At 41.3% G+C, this 16864-nt stretch overlaps 2 protein-coding genes and 1 long non-coding RNA gene across 6 annotated transcripts in view; 1 reads left to right on the top strand and 2 right to left on the bottom strand.

Annotated features, from left to right (window-relative positions):
* Positions 1-6966, top strand: part of DNAJC3 (DnaJ heat shock protein family (Hsp40) member C3) — a 91715-nt gene extending 84749 nt beyond the window's left edge. For both annotated transcript variants that reach the window (XM_025441326.3, XM_049099400.1), the window contains 3 exons: positions 429-561; positions 1388-1536; positions 3179-6966. In XM_025441326.3, coding sequence (XP_025297111.1) covers positions 429-561; positions 1388-1536; positions 3179-3336 — 440 coding nt within the window. In that variant the 3' untranslated portion in view covers positions 3337-6966. The remainder of the gene's footprint in view (positions 1-428; positions 562-1387; positions 1537-3178) is intronic.
* Positions 1305-3285, bottom strand: LOC125753354 (uncharacterized). The gene is made up of 2 exons (XR_007404990.1): positions 3148-3285; positions 1305-3030 (listed from the first exon to the last, which is right to left on the bottom strand). It is a non-coding gene; the product is annotated as an uncharacterized LOC125753354 (long non-coding RNA).
* A 5106-nt stretch (positions 6967-12072) lies between the features above and the next one.
* Positions 12073-16864, bottom strand: part of UGGT2 (UDP-glucose glycoprotein glucosyltransferase 2) — a 184115-nt gene continuing 179323 nt past the window's right edge. For all 3 annotated transcript variants that reach the window (XM_049099391.1, XM_025441332.3, XM_049099392.1), the window contains one exon: positions 12073-12293. In XM_049099391.1, the coding sequence (XP_048955348.1) occupies positions 12271-12293 (23 nt within the window). In that variant the 3' untranslated portion in view covers positions 12073-12270. The remainder of the gene's footprint in view (positions 12294-16864) is intronic.

Raw genomic sequence — 16864 nt, forward strand, 5'->3', positions numbered from 1 at the left:
CTTCTTGCTGCCTTTCTAATCCTCCGATTCTTCTGAATTGTGGACTCGTAGCTGACCGTGCAGATTTTCTTTGCCATAGTCTTATTTTCCTATGTAACAATCAGTTCAGTTGTCGTGATGGTAAGACTGCTTTGTATAAAGTACAGATCTTAAAATCTCTCAGAAGTGTGGCAAAGGTAATGTGGGAAGGTGGGCAGGTAGACAGCAGTGAGTTTAATTGACTGGGAGTAAAAAGCTACCTAAAGTCAGCCTTCATTATGCCTTTTAGAAGTTGGCTAACCCAATCATCACCACCACTTCTTAGGCTCTTAGCAGTAATGGCAAAAGAGTGAAGGGGCCAGGATGGTGACTTGAGAGTCAATCTTGCAGGATAAGTAGAGGTTACAAGTTACAGTTCCTTTGACAGCATTATCTTAACATTTTGACAGCTATTCAGGATTATGAAACTGCTCAGGAACACAATGAAAATGATCAGCAGATTCGGGAAGGTCTAGAAAAGGCACAAAGGCTATTGAAACAGTCGCAGAAACGAGATTATTATAAAATCTTGGGAGTAAAAAGGTGAGTTATTTAAAATTTACATTGTTATTTTTAATCAACTGTTTTAAAGCTTATTGTTGCTCATTTTTCTCCTCTGATTCAGTTCCTTGCTATGTAATTTTAGTCATGGGTTAAACCTAACCATCTTTCACATCATAAACATCACATCACGAAGCTATTTTGTTACAAGCAGGTTTCTTTATAGAGATTAGTACTGTGACAATGGGAGATTAGTGATTGGTGACAGAGGTAGGACACTGTAGCATGATTTTTTTTTGGAAGGATAAAGGGGAGGGAGCTTTCTTTTGGTGGGGACAGGACGGGGAGAGCGGAAGGAGAGAGCAAACTTCTCTAGGCTAAGAATAAAGTGGCACTTTGAGAATCAATTTAGAGCCACTGAGATAGACAGAAGGTAGGTAATTTATACAAGATCCACCTTCCCTGAGCAAGGGAGCCATCAGCTTTCAGTCACAGTCTGCACCAGAACTAAGTAAGCTAACCAGAAGCAAAATAAAAAGTGTGGTTCAGAGTCAGAGCTCTCTCTTTTAATGCCAGGAATTGTATCAGGTTAAGTTGGAAATGCAAAGTTTAAAAATGGGTCTGATTTTTTTTTTTAAGAGAAAATTGCAGAGATCAAAAGTAATTTCTTCCCGTTGAGATTCTGAAGGCTGACCAGCTTTCATGATCATCCAGAACTGTACGTTAAGCATTCAGCCTATGACCCCATTGGCACTGTTAGGGAAACCAGTGTCAATTTGCCAGTGGGATCTTAAGTGTCTCTTAGTTTTTTTGTGCCAGTGTGTTGGCCACTTCTTAACTAATGACTGATAATATTAATACTGCTCAGAAACGCCAAAAAGCAAGAAATCATTAAAGCATACCGAAAATTAGCACTGCAGTGGCATCCAGATAACTTCCAGAATGAAGAAGAAAAGAAAAAAGCGGAGAAAAAGTTCATTGACATAGCAGCTGCTAAAGAAGTTCTCTCTGATCCAGGTATTGTTGGTCTTTAACATGTTCTGTGCTTCTGAAAGGGCTGAGTCAGCGGTCAGTGGCCTGCTAGCTCTGCAGTAGGAGGACACATGGCAGGCAGTGTCATGCGGGGGGTGGCGGGCTGCTCCGGGCCACCCCACGGGAGCTGGTGACTGGTCCCCGGCCTTGCAGTTGCAGAAGTCCAGTTTCAGGCCTGCCCCGGCCAGATTCCCGGCCCTCATGTGCCTGATGCAGTGGGGAGACCAACAGTCATGGAGGCAGGAGGCCGGATTTACTGCCCTCCTCCTGCACAAGACACTAGAGCTTTTTGAGTCTCCGCTCTTTCACCTTTGATAATGAGAGCACAGCAGTGAGATGTCTTTAGTTCCTCCCACCACCTTCCCAGATCAGTGATGATTTCTTCATGCCAGACTTACAGGAGCTTGACTAGGAAACCAGGCTGCCAGGCTAGAAGGTACAGTGCAGAAAAGGGGATTGTACACCTAGCCTGGGGGCTTCTCTGGAATCTTGCCCTAAATCAAATGTTCATTAGATTTACTGGTTGCCAGAAATGTTATCACAGGCTAAAATGGCCTGGAAAATGAGAGAGAAAGCAAAGAAATTAGGTAATACTGAACAATATTTAGACATTTCTAAAGGGAATTTAATGTGAATTACTACTGCTTTTTTTGTGCCTTTTCATTGTCAGCAGGAGCTATGACTTGAGCTAGACAGATTCTTCAAAAATAGAAGGAAATCATGCTTTGTGCCCATTTGGCAAATATTTTTTGAACATCTGCTTATGCTATGGAATTGAAGCTTTACGATCCTCCGTTCTCATTTATAATCCCGTATGAGAGGTAGAAGTGTACTTAATGAGTACAGCAGGAAAGTCTGTTCTTTTCCTTAGCAAATGAGCGCCAACATCCTGCTTGGTCTGTCCTCTGAGCCTGCACAGTGCACAGGTGGGGCCATGGTCCTGGAGTTGAGGCTCACAGTCACAAAGGCATCGAGAACTGCATTTGTAATTACCAAGAGTTCTTTTTTATTCTATTCCTTTTTCTCAAACCTATTTTAAGGCTGAAATAGTTTTTCTGGTCCCCAAGGATATTAGCTTGCTCTCGTGCCACCCGCATTTGTCCCATTTGTCTGCAACAGTCTCAGTCTCGTCAGAGACCTTCCTGGGGGCGGGCATAGCAGTGAGTTAGCGTCCTGAACTGTACACCGGGGGCTTTGGTTCTGTTGGGGTTTAAGACGGGAAGCTTGGTGGGTTGGTGAGGTGGAGGCTGCATCATTGGGGCCAGGATGGTGACATGGCTCTTTGATCTTAAGGAGTGTGACTTTTGGAGGTCTCCTTGGCAATTATTTTTTTTTCAGAGAAGAATTTCCTTGAGTAGCTGCTTGTGAGGCAAGATGATTTAAGGGGCCTGAATTTCAATGAATACCCATTTTCAGCCCTGAACGTGAACCCCTTCTCCGTGATGGGCATCCTCTAGGCTGTTTCTCCAGAGACCAAACCTGGAAGCGGGGTGGGAATGGGAGAGCCGAGGTTTGTGTATCAGGCACACCTGTTTGATGAGAGGAAAGTAAGGAGTCCTGCGCCCCCTCTCCCCTCCCCTGCGCCTCGGTGAATACCTGGGTCTTAATTTGCTCATTTCTTTCATAGAAATGAGGAAGAAGTTTGATGATGGAGAAGATCCCCTGGATGCAGAGAGCCAACAAGGAGGCGGTGGCAACCCTTTCCACAGGAGCTGGAACTCATGGCAAGGGTTCAATCCCTTTAGCTCAGGCGGACCTTTTAGATTTAAATTCCACTTCAATTAAACCAGCTGTTTTTCTGCTCTTCTTCCTTAATTTTTTTAAAAGATTAAAAACAAAGAAACCTTGTTCCGGGATCCTAATGAAAAAAATTCAAATCTTTTAGTTTGTCCATGACCAAAGAGTTGTTTTAATAGGAAAAATCGTTCTTACCCATTTTAGACTGGAGGTTGATGGGTTTGTGGAGGCAGGGAGGCGAAGACTGGTTCTCTTTCTGACAGAGCAGCCCGTGTAAATGTTTGAGGGTCTGGAAGAAGGGTCTGCGGTAGGCGAACCTGTGGAAGTGCTCACGTATCTTCCTACACTGGAGCACGCGGAAATGCTTCTTCACAGCCTTGCGAGGTACAGCAGTGCCTACACGTAGGAGGAGGAGCTGTGGTCTTCACAAGAGCGGGTTATGTTTTAGTATTCTGCAAGACAGTATCAACACTTTGAGCTGTATGTTCTTAGGGACAACTTTGCTTAGGTTCTGGTCAGACCAGTTGCTTGCAAATAATCTTACATTACAGAGCCTCCGTTAATCCACACACATTCCTATCTCTGCTGGCATGAGCATGGCTGGCGCAGGAGGAGGGATGGAGCCTGTCTTTTAGAAAACCTGCTCTCAGGTGGTAGTTGATGTTACCAGGTGCAGACTCTGGATGGACGTGAAGCACGTATTTTATGTTGGGGACCTGCAGGAGAATACTGAAGACCATGGTCATAGAATTACTTGTAAAAACCTAAGGACCCTTTTGTTTAATATGAAACAAATTTTAAAAATGTGTAACATAGGTTCGGATAATAGAGCAGTGGTATTATTTAAAATAAGCTTGAAGTGCAGAATGAAGTACTTTAACAACTGAAGTTGTGAAACAATTTCCTGTAACAGGACTGCCTTAGAAATATAAAGTTGCTCAATTGACAGAGAATGCCATGTTCCCCACTTTTAATAAAGGCGGGCAGCTTCTCTTCCATCCTGGCCAACCTCTTGGATGGTAGTCCCTCCCAAGTGGGACTGTCTGAGGCGGCCATTAGACAGGAGACCTGCCCCTTGACCGACCCTGATGCCTGTGAAGGTTCTCTTCCCTGGAAAAAAATTTATGTTTACAAATCTAGTCAGCTCTGGTTGCATCTCCACCACTAAGATGGCATCTCTTTTTGGGATACCTTCCTCAAACCTTTTAAAAAATGAAGTATTCAGTTTTTGTATACTGGATAATTTTTTCCCTAAAAACTGTTGATTAAGAACCTTAAATATTTATGGAACTAGTAATACTGCATTTAAAATCTAAGATAATTACTTTAGGTAAGAGTTATTACCTTCATTCTGGAAAGGTTTTTGTTTTGGCCTCAGAGCATTTTGATGAGTATGGGTCTAATATATTGTTTTTGTTTTTGTTTTTTTTTAAAGAAATCAAGCATTTTAATTTCAGGGGTGGGAGATGTCCTGACCACAACAGCCAAGCACAGGGCATTTAAGTTTCCTTAAGATGTTTAAGTCATCTTGAAACATATATGGAGAAAAGTTCTTTAAACGGAGACAAAAATCACACAGTTGAGCAAAACACCTTTGTGCTTTTTGCATCTGTTTAGAAGTCTATTTCTTACCAATAAACAATGCATTTTGAAAATTAGTAAACAGTTCGCAGCTTTCCTTTTCTTTTAAGGTCTCAAAATTCAAGCCAGTGCTAAAAGGATTTCCAAGGGAAATTCAGTTTTATTCTTTCATTTTAGTAATCTCATGACTCCATTATCTCAGTAATATCATTCACCAGTCTGGTTCTTTGGTAGATGATGTCACCGTGACCATTTTCTGATCTACCTACTTTTAAAGTAAGAATTTTCACACAGAATAAGGAGGAACTAGGAAATCACTTGCCTTTCCATTCAGAGAAGACCATGAGGAGTCACCCCAAGGAGCCAAAGGGCCAGGACGGTGGGAGGGCTGGCCAGTGGGAGAGGCATCCTGGGTACTGGTCACCTCGCTCACCGTCAGGCTGCTGCCCAGACGTCTGTTTGCATTATTTTGTCAATACTGGTAATAACCGGAATTCCTGTTCCTAAAATTTTACCGTGGATTCAGTTTAGCCCCTGTAACTGAGATGCACAGTTGCTTGCTGGTCTTCAGTGAAGAGACAGGAGCTATGGTGCCAAGTGCTAGTGCCACAGAGACTTGAGGACAGCACGGCCTGTAAGCCTAGCCTGGGCGAGCACCAGTGGGAGCCCAGGCCCCGTGCTGTTCCTCCGTGACCGAGAGAAGCCCGGGGGTGCAGTCCTCCCAGCCTGCTAGGAGAGGTCCTCACACCACAGAGAGCAAGGGACTGAAAGGCATTTGACTTGACTTGTTCTTGGGTTTCTTCCACTTGCCAGTCTCCTGGCTCTTGTTTCTGGGGCCTGCAGCTGCCCGGTAACCACTATGGCTCTTTCTGGAAAAGTAAAATCAGAGGGGTACCTAGCCTTAGGTTATTATATTCCTTTTTTAAACTCTTTCCTTCCTTTTTGGTAAGCTCCTAAAATGAAGTATCACTTGTCTGTACAACGTGGATATTTTCCACAGCAGCAAGTATTAAACACATCAGCCTATAAACATGAGAAGGTTCTAAAAAGAGAATTTATTGCCCATTTTTGAAAGTTTGTGCTTTCTTAGCATGGATAAATGAAAACTTGAAAACAACTTTAATAGTTTACTACTGTGAATTGGATGAACATAATGCTAACTTTAAAAATGTCTCTCTTTAGTCAGTATTAAAACTTTATCTTAATTATCAGTATGAAAACAACTTTTTTGGGACTCTTGAAAATGGAATGTAAAAACTACCTATAGTTTTTTTTCTTTTTTTTTTTTAAGAGAGAAATACTGATAACCAAGTAGGAAAAAAATTAATAGAATCACAATTTGAAATTGGCAGCATTTCCCATTTATGGTGGAAAATGGAAAATTTCACCTTTTTTTAAAGCATGGAATTGGTCAGAAGTTGTGACATTTACTGTGGGGAAAAAATGTGTAAGATTAGCGTAAGTTAAAAATGGTCCCTCAGGTTTTGTTAGAGCTGCCTGCCTGAAAGCACAGGACGCTGGGCAACAGGTCTTAGAAAAGTTGTAATGTCAGTAGTGTAACCTGAGAAATCCGTGCAACTCTGTTGAATGTAGTGGACTTTACCATATTTATAAAGGAAGGAGGAAGGCAAATGCTAACTTGTCAACAAATAATATCCTTATTCTAAATCAGATCATTCCTTTTGTTAGTAGCAGAGTCTATTCTCAATTACAAATGATATTAATAGGTGGGGATAATTTTTTTTTAACAGATGATCTCATTTGCTGAATGATTTAAGAGTAAAATTAGCCACTGCGTGGCTTTATGTACAGTGACCGGTTTTGTTGCACTCGTCTGTGGTGGACCCCCTTGCCTACAGTGGAAAGCAGAGTGTGGAGGAGGTAAAAATTGGAGATGTTTGAGAAGTTAAAATACTATTCCTACTGTAAGGCTGTTGCCGGTTCTGAATGAGACAAGTAATTTAATCCATCTCAATTTAGTGTTTTAATAAAAAAACCTGAAAATTAATTGAAATGGGTCTCAGATATGTCTGCAAATATGGGTACTATTTTTATGCCCGTGTATTTTCACATTTAATAAAAATATTTATGGTCAAATCAGTCTTTTCTTGCTTTCATTTCATTTTTAGTCTTTTGGAGAAGTCTACCTTCCAACTTTGCTTTACATGTGGTCAGGGACTAGGTGACAAAAGGATGGGTCCTCTATGTTGAGCTGAAGCATGAAAAGTAGAAATGGTTTTTGTCAGAGCACAGAAAGTAGAAATGGTTAAAACCTCTTAACCCCAAATGTGCAAGAACAGCGTGGACTTTAAGTGGACAGTTCTTTGGTTTCAATACCATTAAAATCTAATATTTAAATTGGCTTTGTTTGAAGACTTTTGGGTTTATACTGTCATTTGCACACTTCTGTAAAAGTCATAAAGGAGGTTTGCTTGGGGTGGGAGTAATGCTGTTTATTTCCATCAAAGTTCTTTTCTTTTTAAGTAACCCCTCCACCCGGCATGGGGCATGAACTCACAACCCCCACATCAAGAGTCACAGCCAGGCGCCCCTGTCTCAGCCAGGTTTCTAACTACAAACTCAAGCAGCTTTCTTCTCAAGTATTATGCACACCCTGAAAGTACAGGACTACAACGCTTTAGAACCTTCCCAGAAAGTGCAGTTTCCAAATTCTTAATAATAATCATGCCATCTTTGCATATATGAGGACTTGGCCTCCATCTGGGGTGTCTGGAGGAGAGAGAGGAAGGGCAGATCCATTTTCGCTTCCCTGATCTTCAGGACTCTTCTCGGTGTGAAAGGTGCTTTAAAGACCGCAAAGGATAGCTCTTCTATTGAAATTCCACCGTGTTAGGCTTTTCTTAGGATTTTATTAACTCTCCTTGTCACCTGTTGCAGTGTTTGGTTTCCTGCGACATTTAATCCCTCTCATTACCTCAAGTTACTAAGACCTCGTGAAAGTGGGTATTGTATGATTTTCGTGCAAATAAAAGAGCACGTCTTCCTCCTCCTGGACACACCTGGTATGTTAACAGGGCTGTGGGCTGTGGCCTTTCTACCAGGACAAATTTATGAGGGATGCTGTACAGGGAAGACAAGTGGCACTATCAAATCCCAGTAGGCGATCTGTCCTGGTCTCTGAGCTTTACCCGACAGACTGAGTGCTAACGCACACCCAGAATACACAAACTCTCAGCAGTTTCGGCTAAGGATTAACGGACGGCAAACCCATCACTGCACTTGAGGACCAGAGCACCCAAGCTCTTCCCATGGTCTACAACCCCCTGCGCGACCGTGTGCCTTCCCCTCCCCAGCCCTCTGTCCCCTGCCCAGCACGCTTCTCCCACCTCACCTTCCATCCCCAGTGTCACTCTCTTCCTGACACTTTCCTTTCAGAGCATTTTCATTTGGGCATTTGTTCAATGTCCTTTCTTCTGGTCTGGTTATGGAGACTTTTATTTTGGCCTTCCTCAGCTGAAACCTTTCAGAAGCATTTTCTGGTGGCAGCGGACTGTGGGAAGACAGAGAAGGTTTCGTGCCGGCAGGAGCATCCATGACTTCTGTCTGAAAGGGAGTCTGTGCTCTAGACTAGATTCTCCACAATTCATCTTCCTCAGCAGAGTTAGTGCATCGTTATTCCTTCTCTGCCTTCTCCCCCAATTTTCAATTACGTGAGGTTGATCTTTGTCATTCAAATGTTTTGGTTTTAAGCCCGTCTTTTGAAATTTGAGTAATTTTTATTCCCTTGATTTTAATTACTTTTAACAGATTTTTTAAAAAAAGATTTTATTTATTCATGAGAAAGAGAGAGGCAGAGACACAGGCAGAGGGAGAAGCAGGCTCCATGCAGGAAGCCCAATGCAGGACTGGATCCTGGGACTCCAGGATCACGCCCTGGGCCGAAGGTGGCGCTAAACCCCGGAGTAACCCACCAGGGAGCCCCCCTAATCTTTAAAGTGAAATCACAGCAGATGGGAAACAAGCCTGACATAGTTGGGCACATCCATGTGGTCAGAGAAAGCTTTTAAAATTCAAATGATTAAGAGCTGTAGGGAACAAGATTATTTCCCAAATCTGGAATCTTTGAAAAACGTGGTTAACAGTAACTCTTAAGTCAAGAGGTTCCACTCTGGAATTTCCCAGAACACAGAAGTTTGTGTTTGGTAACCTGAGCTTTACAATATTCTAAGATGGGCGCAGCTGTCCCACTGCCATGAAACCTGCAGTCTCCAGAGTGAGGCAGCATGGCCCCCTATGGCCCGCCACTCCTGCTAGGCACAGGCTTGCCTCTAGGTTGAGCTCTGGTCATCAGGGCCATGGGCCTTCCTGCCATCCCTCTCTCACCTGGTCACTAAAGGTAGGATGGTAACCAATCCACTGGTTCTTTGGATGTGAGTGGGCTGCCTTAAATCTTAAAATTGGGAGAAGCAGGCAAGACGGATGGGATGGTGGCTTAGACTTCAGTACTGAGACTGACTCATCAGCACCTATCATCCTTGGAGCCAGGGAGCTGGGCCCTGTTTGAGTCCTTTGGTGAATAGTCTTACTTGTTCTGGTGGGAAGTTAAATGTCACTAACTTCTTTGAGATACAGCAGCAGAGAAGAAAACAGTGTCAGCCTGCTTTAGTTGCTGGTGGTACTGACTTGGCGTCTACCTGCTGGGGCAGTGTCAGCAGTCAGGCTGTTTCCCAGGTGCCCAGAACAGGACCTGGCACGTAGAGTAACCACATGAGCAGGCTCCCACTTGTGTCAAATTACATTTTTCCCATTAAAGAAAAGCCCGATTTTAACTGTAACTCCAGGCTGAGATGGCCGAGGCGTTTCCCAGTATTCTCTCTCTAGAGGCTCCAGTGTCCTCTGAACGAGACACCTGCACCCAAAGGATGGGCACCTCCAAAATCCAAACTTTTGAATATGAGCTTCTGAATGGTATGAAGACTGGATGGTCTTCAGTCTCATATTCTTGGTTTACTTTATGCCTAAACTTGATAAGCTCTACATGATAAAATCTCCTAATTTTTGAATAAACTATTGACAGTGTCCTTTAAGGAGGGGGAAAGAGAAGTGGATTATAACTGCTCACAGAAAATATTTTCTTTTTCTTTCAGGATTTTATTTTTGTTAGTTTGATATGGGCCCTGCATCTGGAACTAGAATTCAGGATCTAGAATGTACACCCAAGTTCCAGGCTAGATTTCAGCACTTCCCGCTCAGTGCAGCTGCTGGCTTTCTCTGTCAGTTCCCAGGCTGTGTCCCTGAGACGGGGAGATTTTTGTATGGCACAGCAGGCTATATGCACCAAACATAAAAATTTAAAAGTGAGCCATTTTATAAAAGAATCTCCCTGTAAAGAAGTATGTTATTTATAAATCTGGATTTTTAAAATTTAAAAAATTATTCTTTTTAAGTGGGCTCCATGCCCAACATGGGGCTTGAACTCATGACCCTCAGATCAAGAGTCACATGCTCTACTGACAGCCAGCCAGTGCCCCTTATTATTTTTTTTTTAAAGATTTTATTTATTCATAGAGAGAGAGGCAGAGACATAGAGGGAGAAGCAGGCTCCATACAGGAAGCCTGACATGGGACTCGATCCCGGGTCTCCAGGATCACACCCCAGGTTGCAGGGGGCGCTAAACCGCTGCGCCCCCGGGGCTGCCCCAGCCAGTGCCCCTTAATCTGGATTTTTAGATGCAAGCTATCACTCATCTGGAAATGAGACCTGTACACTGTGCCCTTCAAATCACATCATACAAACTAGAAGGGGAGCATCAAAGACTGTTTACATTACTCTACAATCTTATACTCCATAAAATATGAAGTCTGGCATATTGAAGATGGTAGGTAGTCATGAGCATGGGTCTCCAGTGCCTTTACCTAACCGATCGTTCTCCTCAAAAGATTCTTATGGACGTGAAAACAGAGGCTGACAATAAAGGAAAGCAAAATGCCATGCTACCATCAGATGGCGATTCTACCCCAAACACCATGGCACACCTCAGTGAGCTGGGCTGGAGCATTGGCCTACACGAGATGCTCAGAGGGTGTCTTACCTCTCCCCAAGCCCAGATGTTATACAGACTCCGAAGAGGAGTCAGCACCATGGAGTTGGCCACCCCAGGCTAAGTTACCACTCCAGCCTTTGACAGCATCCCTTAGGATCCTGGGAACTCACAGGAATAATCTAGTTCCATCAGGGCAGGGCACACCGAACAGTCCATTTGATCACAGACCGGCAGGAACAAACAGGGTGACCAGGAGAGGGAGAGCTCTTGACTTCTAATTAGGAATGAATGAAGCAGCTGGGAATAAGGAGGGTATTTTCAAATGCTATGGGTGTGCTGCCAAATAGCGGAGGGCTAGACTCATTCAGAAGAGCTCAGAGAGCAAGAGGAGACACCGTGAATGGACAACTCTGGCTCCAGTGGAGCTTGGATCTCCCGGCCTATCTCCTGAGGAAGACTGCTCCCTAGGGCCTGGCAGGTTCCACTGCTTGCGTGGGACGGGGGCCTGTCACCGTGGCTGGGGCTAACCTCTGTGGGACATTTCCCACACCACACTTGGCAGCAGATCTTACAGGGAGCTTCTTACACAGCCCAGCCCTATTTAATCAGCTTCTTCAGGGGATGGGGTTCAAATGTCACTGGGGTCTCTTCCATTCCCAAGATCCAGATTTAGAATAGGTGAATAGTTTTTGAACACTATTTCTATTCATCTATCATTAATATATAGCAGGAAAACAAACTTCATCTTCTTAGTTTCATAAAACTGACTATACTTTTTACACTCCTTTTAAAAGAATATATATATACCTCATAAGCCCATGAATATAATTTTGTGAAATAAAAATTAGAAACATTAAGAAAATACAAATTCAGCCTAGGATTGTATCATATCGTCTAAGATAAATAAATGATTATAGGACCATGCAACTCTTTTAAAGGGAGTTATAAGTGGGCTGAATTTTTTATTATTCAGAGGTAACCATGAGTCTTTTTCAAAAGAAAAAAAGCAGAAAGTAGGTTTCTCTAATTTAAAATGTGTTTTGTGAATAAGGAAATGTGGATGTGCAGAGAGGTGGAACACACAGATGTAGGTGGTTTGGTAAATCCCCATGATGACCAGTTAGATATGTTCCTTTACTGGGCTGTCTTTAATGGGTGAAAACCCAGTGTTTCAAACAATAAGGAGAAAGAAATAAGCTAGTTTTAAATACTCGATGGTCATTTTTTATATAACTTAAAATTATTCAGTACAATAAGTACATGTATTTTTAAATAATATTTGAATATGTCACTGATCTTAAATGAAATTTCCAAGTCTCAGCAGTAGTTCCACACTTCCCCAGCAGGTGGCAGACTTCTTGTCATACTTTCCTCTTCTTTCTCCTAGAAGCCAGTGCTAGAGCTCATCATGCGTCAAAACTGCAGAGGAGGAAAGTTTGTTTGGTTACCGAAATCTTAAATATCAAATTAGCTTATTAGCATAAATCTCACCAAAGTAAGAGATACAGAAAAAGCAGCACAGGTGCTGCCTAAGGATCCTTTGTTTTGTTTAGTACTTATTTGCCTCTTTACATGAATGAGATTAGTTCTCTGTACATTATGGTGTCTATCCATATTGTGTTACAGTACTTAGATTTTACCACCTGGAAGGGCACTCTCATGAGTCTAGGAGGACAAGAACCACATTTTTTTTTTGTCTTTGTTACCTCTGAAACCTAGCACCCCGTGCCTGGCAATGGAAGCCTTGAAAAATCCTGACCATGCACAAAGAGCCTATCATTAATGTAATGGAATAGAGAGCAGAAGCCATATGTGGCCCTCTTCTGAGATGGGAGGAGACTGAGCACTCACACACTGACATGCGTTGACACACGTGCAGGGATCAAGACTAGTGAAGACTTAGAGACCAAAATGGTTTCTTCTTCTGCATCACTGAGCTGTCACATACTAACTGATTTTAAAACACTTGAGAATTCAGAATTACATTTTCAGGCAGAAACGAATTAAAGTATAATTTAAATGAATCCTATTCCACAATTCAAGATGTTAGAGTATGTTTTTCTCTTCAGTAAATTCTGGAAGGAATTTACTGGAAATTCCTTGAGATAATAAGGAAATATAAAAGGGAATAATGAGAGTAGGGGAAGTGGTTATGAGACATCGTTGGAGCTGACTTATGAGTGAATTTCTAAAAATGGAAGACAGAACACAAAGCTGATATATGAGCACACAGTGTGGACAAGGGGCTGATTTTCCAGAGAGAGGAGCCTGGGAGAGCCTGGTGGGGTGTGAGAGAGAATGTGAAGCAATAACTGAAGTGCTGCTGGGGAAATCTCTGCCTCTCACCTGCCCACTCATCCTGTATTGTGCATTTCAGAGAGAATGGGACAAGCTGTTTATTCCAAGACAAAAAGTAAATGATGTTTAAAAAAAATTGAATATAAAAAAATTAAATATAGATTGATTGATTTTCATAGGAGTGTCAACGTGCTTAAATAAAATGTCCTCATTTCGGCTTTGGGCCAGGTCTATGTGTGGGATGGCCTTTCTCTGTTCCGTGCCCATCCATCCAGAGAGGTCTGTCATAGTTCTGCATAGGCTGAGGTACCTAGAGCTACTGGTTAAGCCTCCCAGTCAGGGAAGAAACAGACATCTTTACACAGAGGAAACCCTTGCCAGCTCTCTGTATTGATCAATCTAATCTTTTATTCTTAAAAATATACAAACAGCCAAGGATCTCCAGGCACTTGGGGAGGACCAATAGCAAAAGAAAAAAGGACCAAGATGAATAGACAAAACAACACACTCTAAAGAAATAAAGGTAACAAAGAGAACCAAAGAGGTACTTAAGATAATTCTAATATTTTCAAGATTATTCTGAAATAAATGAAACCATAAAACAGGAAGAAACTGAAATTCAAAGGCAGCAAACAGAGAAAAAGATTTGTTAAAAAGATGTGATTGCTCCCTTAAAAAAATATCAATAGAAGTAAAAAAAAATTCCCTGAACAGAAGGGGAAATCAGGAAATATAAAAAGAAAACAACCACAGAAATATAAGGAATCATAAGAGACTACTATGAACAATTGTAAACCTGGAAACTGTGACACAAGAAGAAATGAATAAATTCCTGAAAGTATACAACTTATCATGAACATAGTGACTTGAAGAAACACAATACCTGAACAACCAATTACTAGTAAGGAGACTGAATCAGTAATCAAACCTCCTGAGAAACAAAAAGTCCAGGACCAGATGGCTTCACCGATGAATTCTACCAAACATTTAAGGAATAATTAATACCAATCCTTCTTTAATTTTTCTAGTCAATAGAGAGGAAAGGAACATGTCTTTTTTTTTTTTAAGATTTTTATTTATTTATTCATGAGAGACACAGAAGGAGAGAGGTAGAGACTGAGGCAGAGGGAGAAGCAGGCTCCCTGCAGGGAGACCGATGTGGGACTCGATCTCAGAACTCAAGGATATGCCCTGAGCCAAAGGCAGTTGCTTAACCACTGAGCCACCCAGGCATCCTGGGAAGGAACATGTCTGAACTCATTTTATAACACCAGTAATGACTTGATGCCCAAACCAGAAAAGGTCACTACAAGTAAATTATAGAGCAATACTCCTGATAAACAAAGATGTAAAAATCCTCAACAAAATATCAGCAAATCAATACATTAAAAGGATCACACACCATGATCAAGTGGGATTTATTCTAGAGATGCAAAGATGGCTTGGCTCAACATCCACAAATCAATCAATATGATATAGAGACATCAACAAGATGATGGATAAAAATCATATGATCATCTCAATGGATGAAGAAGCATTTGAAAAGACTCAACATCCATTTATGATAAAAACTAAACTAAGTGGGTACAGAGGAACTATACTTCCTCAATATAATGAAGGCCATATATGATAAGTCCATAGTAACATCATACTCAGTGGCAAAAAGCTAAAAGTTTTCCTTTCAGATCACGAATGAGATAAGAATGCCTAGTCTTACCACTATTATTCAGTACAGTACTGGAAGTAGTAGCCAAAGTGATTAGGGAAGGAAAAAAAAAAAGGCATCCAAGTTGAAAAGAAGAAAACTGTCACTATTTGCAGATGACAAGATATTATATACAGAAAATGCTAAAGATTCCACCAAAAAACTTAAAACTAATAAGTGAATTCAGTAAAGTGGCAGGACACAAAATTAATGTACAGAAATCTGCTGTGTTTCTATAAAGTAATACCAAACTGTAAGAAAGAAAAATTAAGTGGCACCTGGGTGGCTCAGTTGGTAAAGCATCTGCCTTCAGCTCAGGTCATGATGTCAGGGTCCTGGGATTGAGCCCCAAGTGGTGCTCCCTGCTTGGCAGGGGAGCCTGCTTCTCCCTCTGCTCCTCATCCTGCTCATGCTCACTTGTGCTCTCTCTCAAATAAATAAATAAAATCTTAAAAAAAAAGAAAAATTAATAATCTATTTACAACTGCATCAAAAGACAATATGTAGGAGTAAATTTAACCAAGGAGGTGAAAGACCTATACACTGAAAACTATGAGACATTGATGAAGACACAACTAAATGGAAAGATATTCCATGCTCATGGACTGGAAGAATTAATATTGATAAAATCTCCCTACTATCCCAATAAATCTACAACCCATATAAAAATCCCATTGCCATTTTTCACAGAAATAGAACAAACACTCTTAAAACTTATAAAGAACCACAAACCCTAAATAGCCAAAGTAATCCTGAGAAAGGATGAAGCTGAGGCATCAGGCTCCCTGATGTATGACTATCACAAAGCTATAGTAATCAAAACAGTTTAGACACTGGTATAAAAACAGATACACAGATCACTGGAATAGAAAGAAGCCCAAAAATAAAGTCATACATACATGGTCAATTAAGCTATAACAAAGGAGCCAAGAGTATGCAATGGGGAAGTACAGTCTCTTCAGTAACGGTGTTGGGAAAACTGGACAGCCACATGCAAAAGAATGAAACTTTGCCCCATTCTTACACCATACACAAAGATTAACACAAAATGGATAAATGTTAAGACCTGAAGCCATAAAACTCCAGAACATGGGCAAGTAAGCATCTTGAGATCAGTGTTGGCAATGTTTTTTGAATTTGCCACCAAAACAAAGGCAACAAAAGCAAAGTAAATAAGTAGGACTACATGAAACTACAAATCTTCTGTACAGCAAAGAAATCATCAACAAAATGAAAAGGCAACCTATGGAATAGGAAAAAATATTTGCAAATTGTGTATCTGATAAAGGGTTAATATCCAAAATATATAAAGAACTCCTACAACTCAATAGCAAAAAAACCCAAAAAACCAACCAACAACCTAATTAAGAAAATGGACAGAAACTCTGAAGAGACACTTTTCCAAAGATGATATACAAGTGGCCAACAGGTTAACATCACCAATCATCAGGGAAATCAAAATCACAATAAGATATCAGCTTGTACCTCTTAGAATGGCTATTATCAAAAAGACAAGAAATAACAAGTGTTAGCAAGGATGCGTAACAAAAGGGAACCCTTGTGCACTGTTGATGGAAATTGGTGCAGCACTGCGGAAAACATAATTCCTCAAAAACTTACAAAAAGGACTACCATGTGATCCAGAATTTTACCCCTGAGAATTTATCCAAAGGAAACAAAAACATTAACCTGAAAAGGTATCTATGTTCTCATGTTCACTGCAGCACTATTTACAATACCCAAGACATGGAAACAACCTAAGTGTCCATCGATGGATGAATGAATGGCTAAGGAAAATGTGAGGTGTGAGTGTGTGTGTGTAATGTATCAATTTAGCCATAAAAAGAAGGAAATCCCGCCATTTGCAACAACATGAATGGATCTTGAGGACATTATGAACTAAGACAGAGAAAGATACTCTATGGTTTCACTTATAAGTGGAATCTAAAGCAATACTGAGCTCACAGACACAGAGAACCATTAATGG

Source organism: Canis lupus, chromosome 22 (assembly GCF_003254725.2).
Source record: "Canis lupus dingo isolate Sandy chromosome 22, ASM325472v2, whole genome shotgun sequence".
Taxonomy (NCBI): Eukaryota; Metazoa; Chordata; class Mammalia; order Carnivora; family Canidae; genus Canis; species Canis lupus.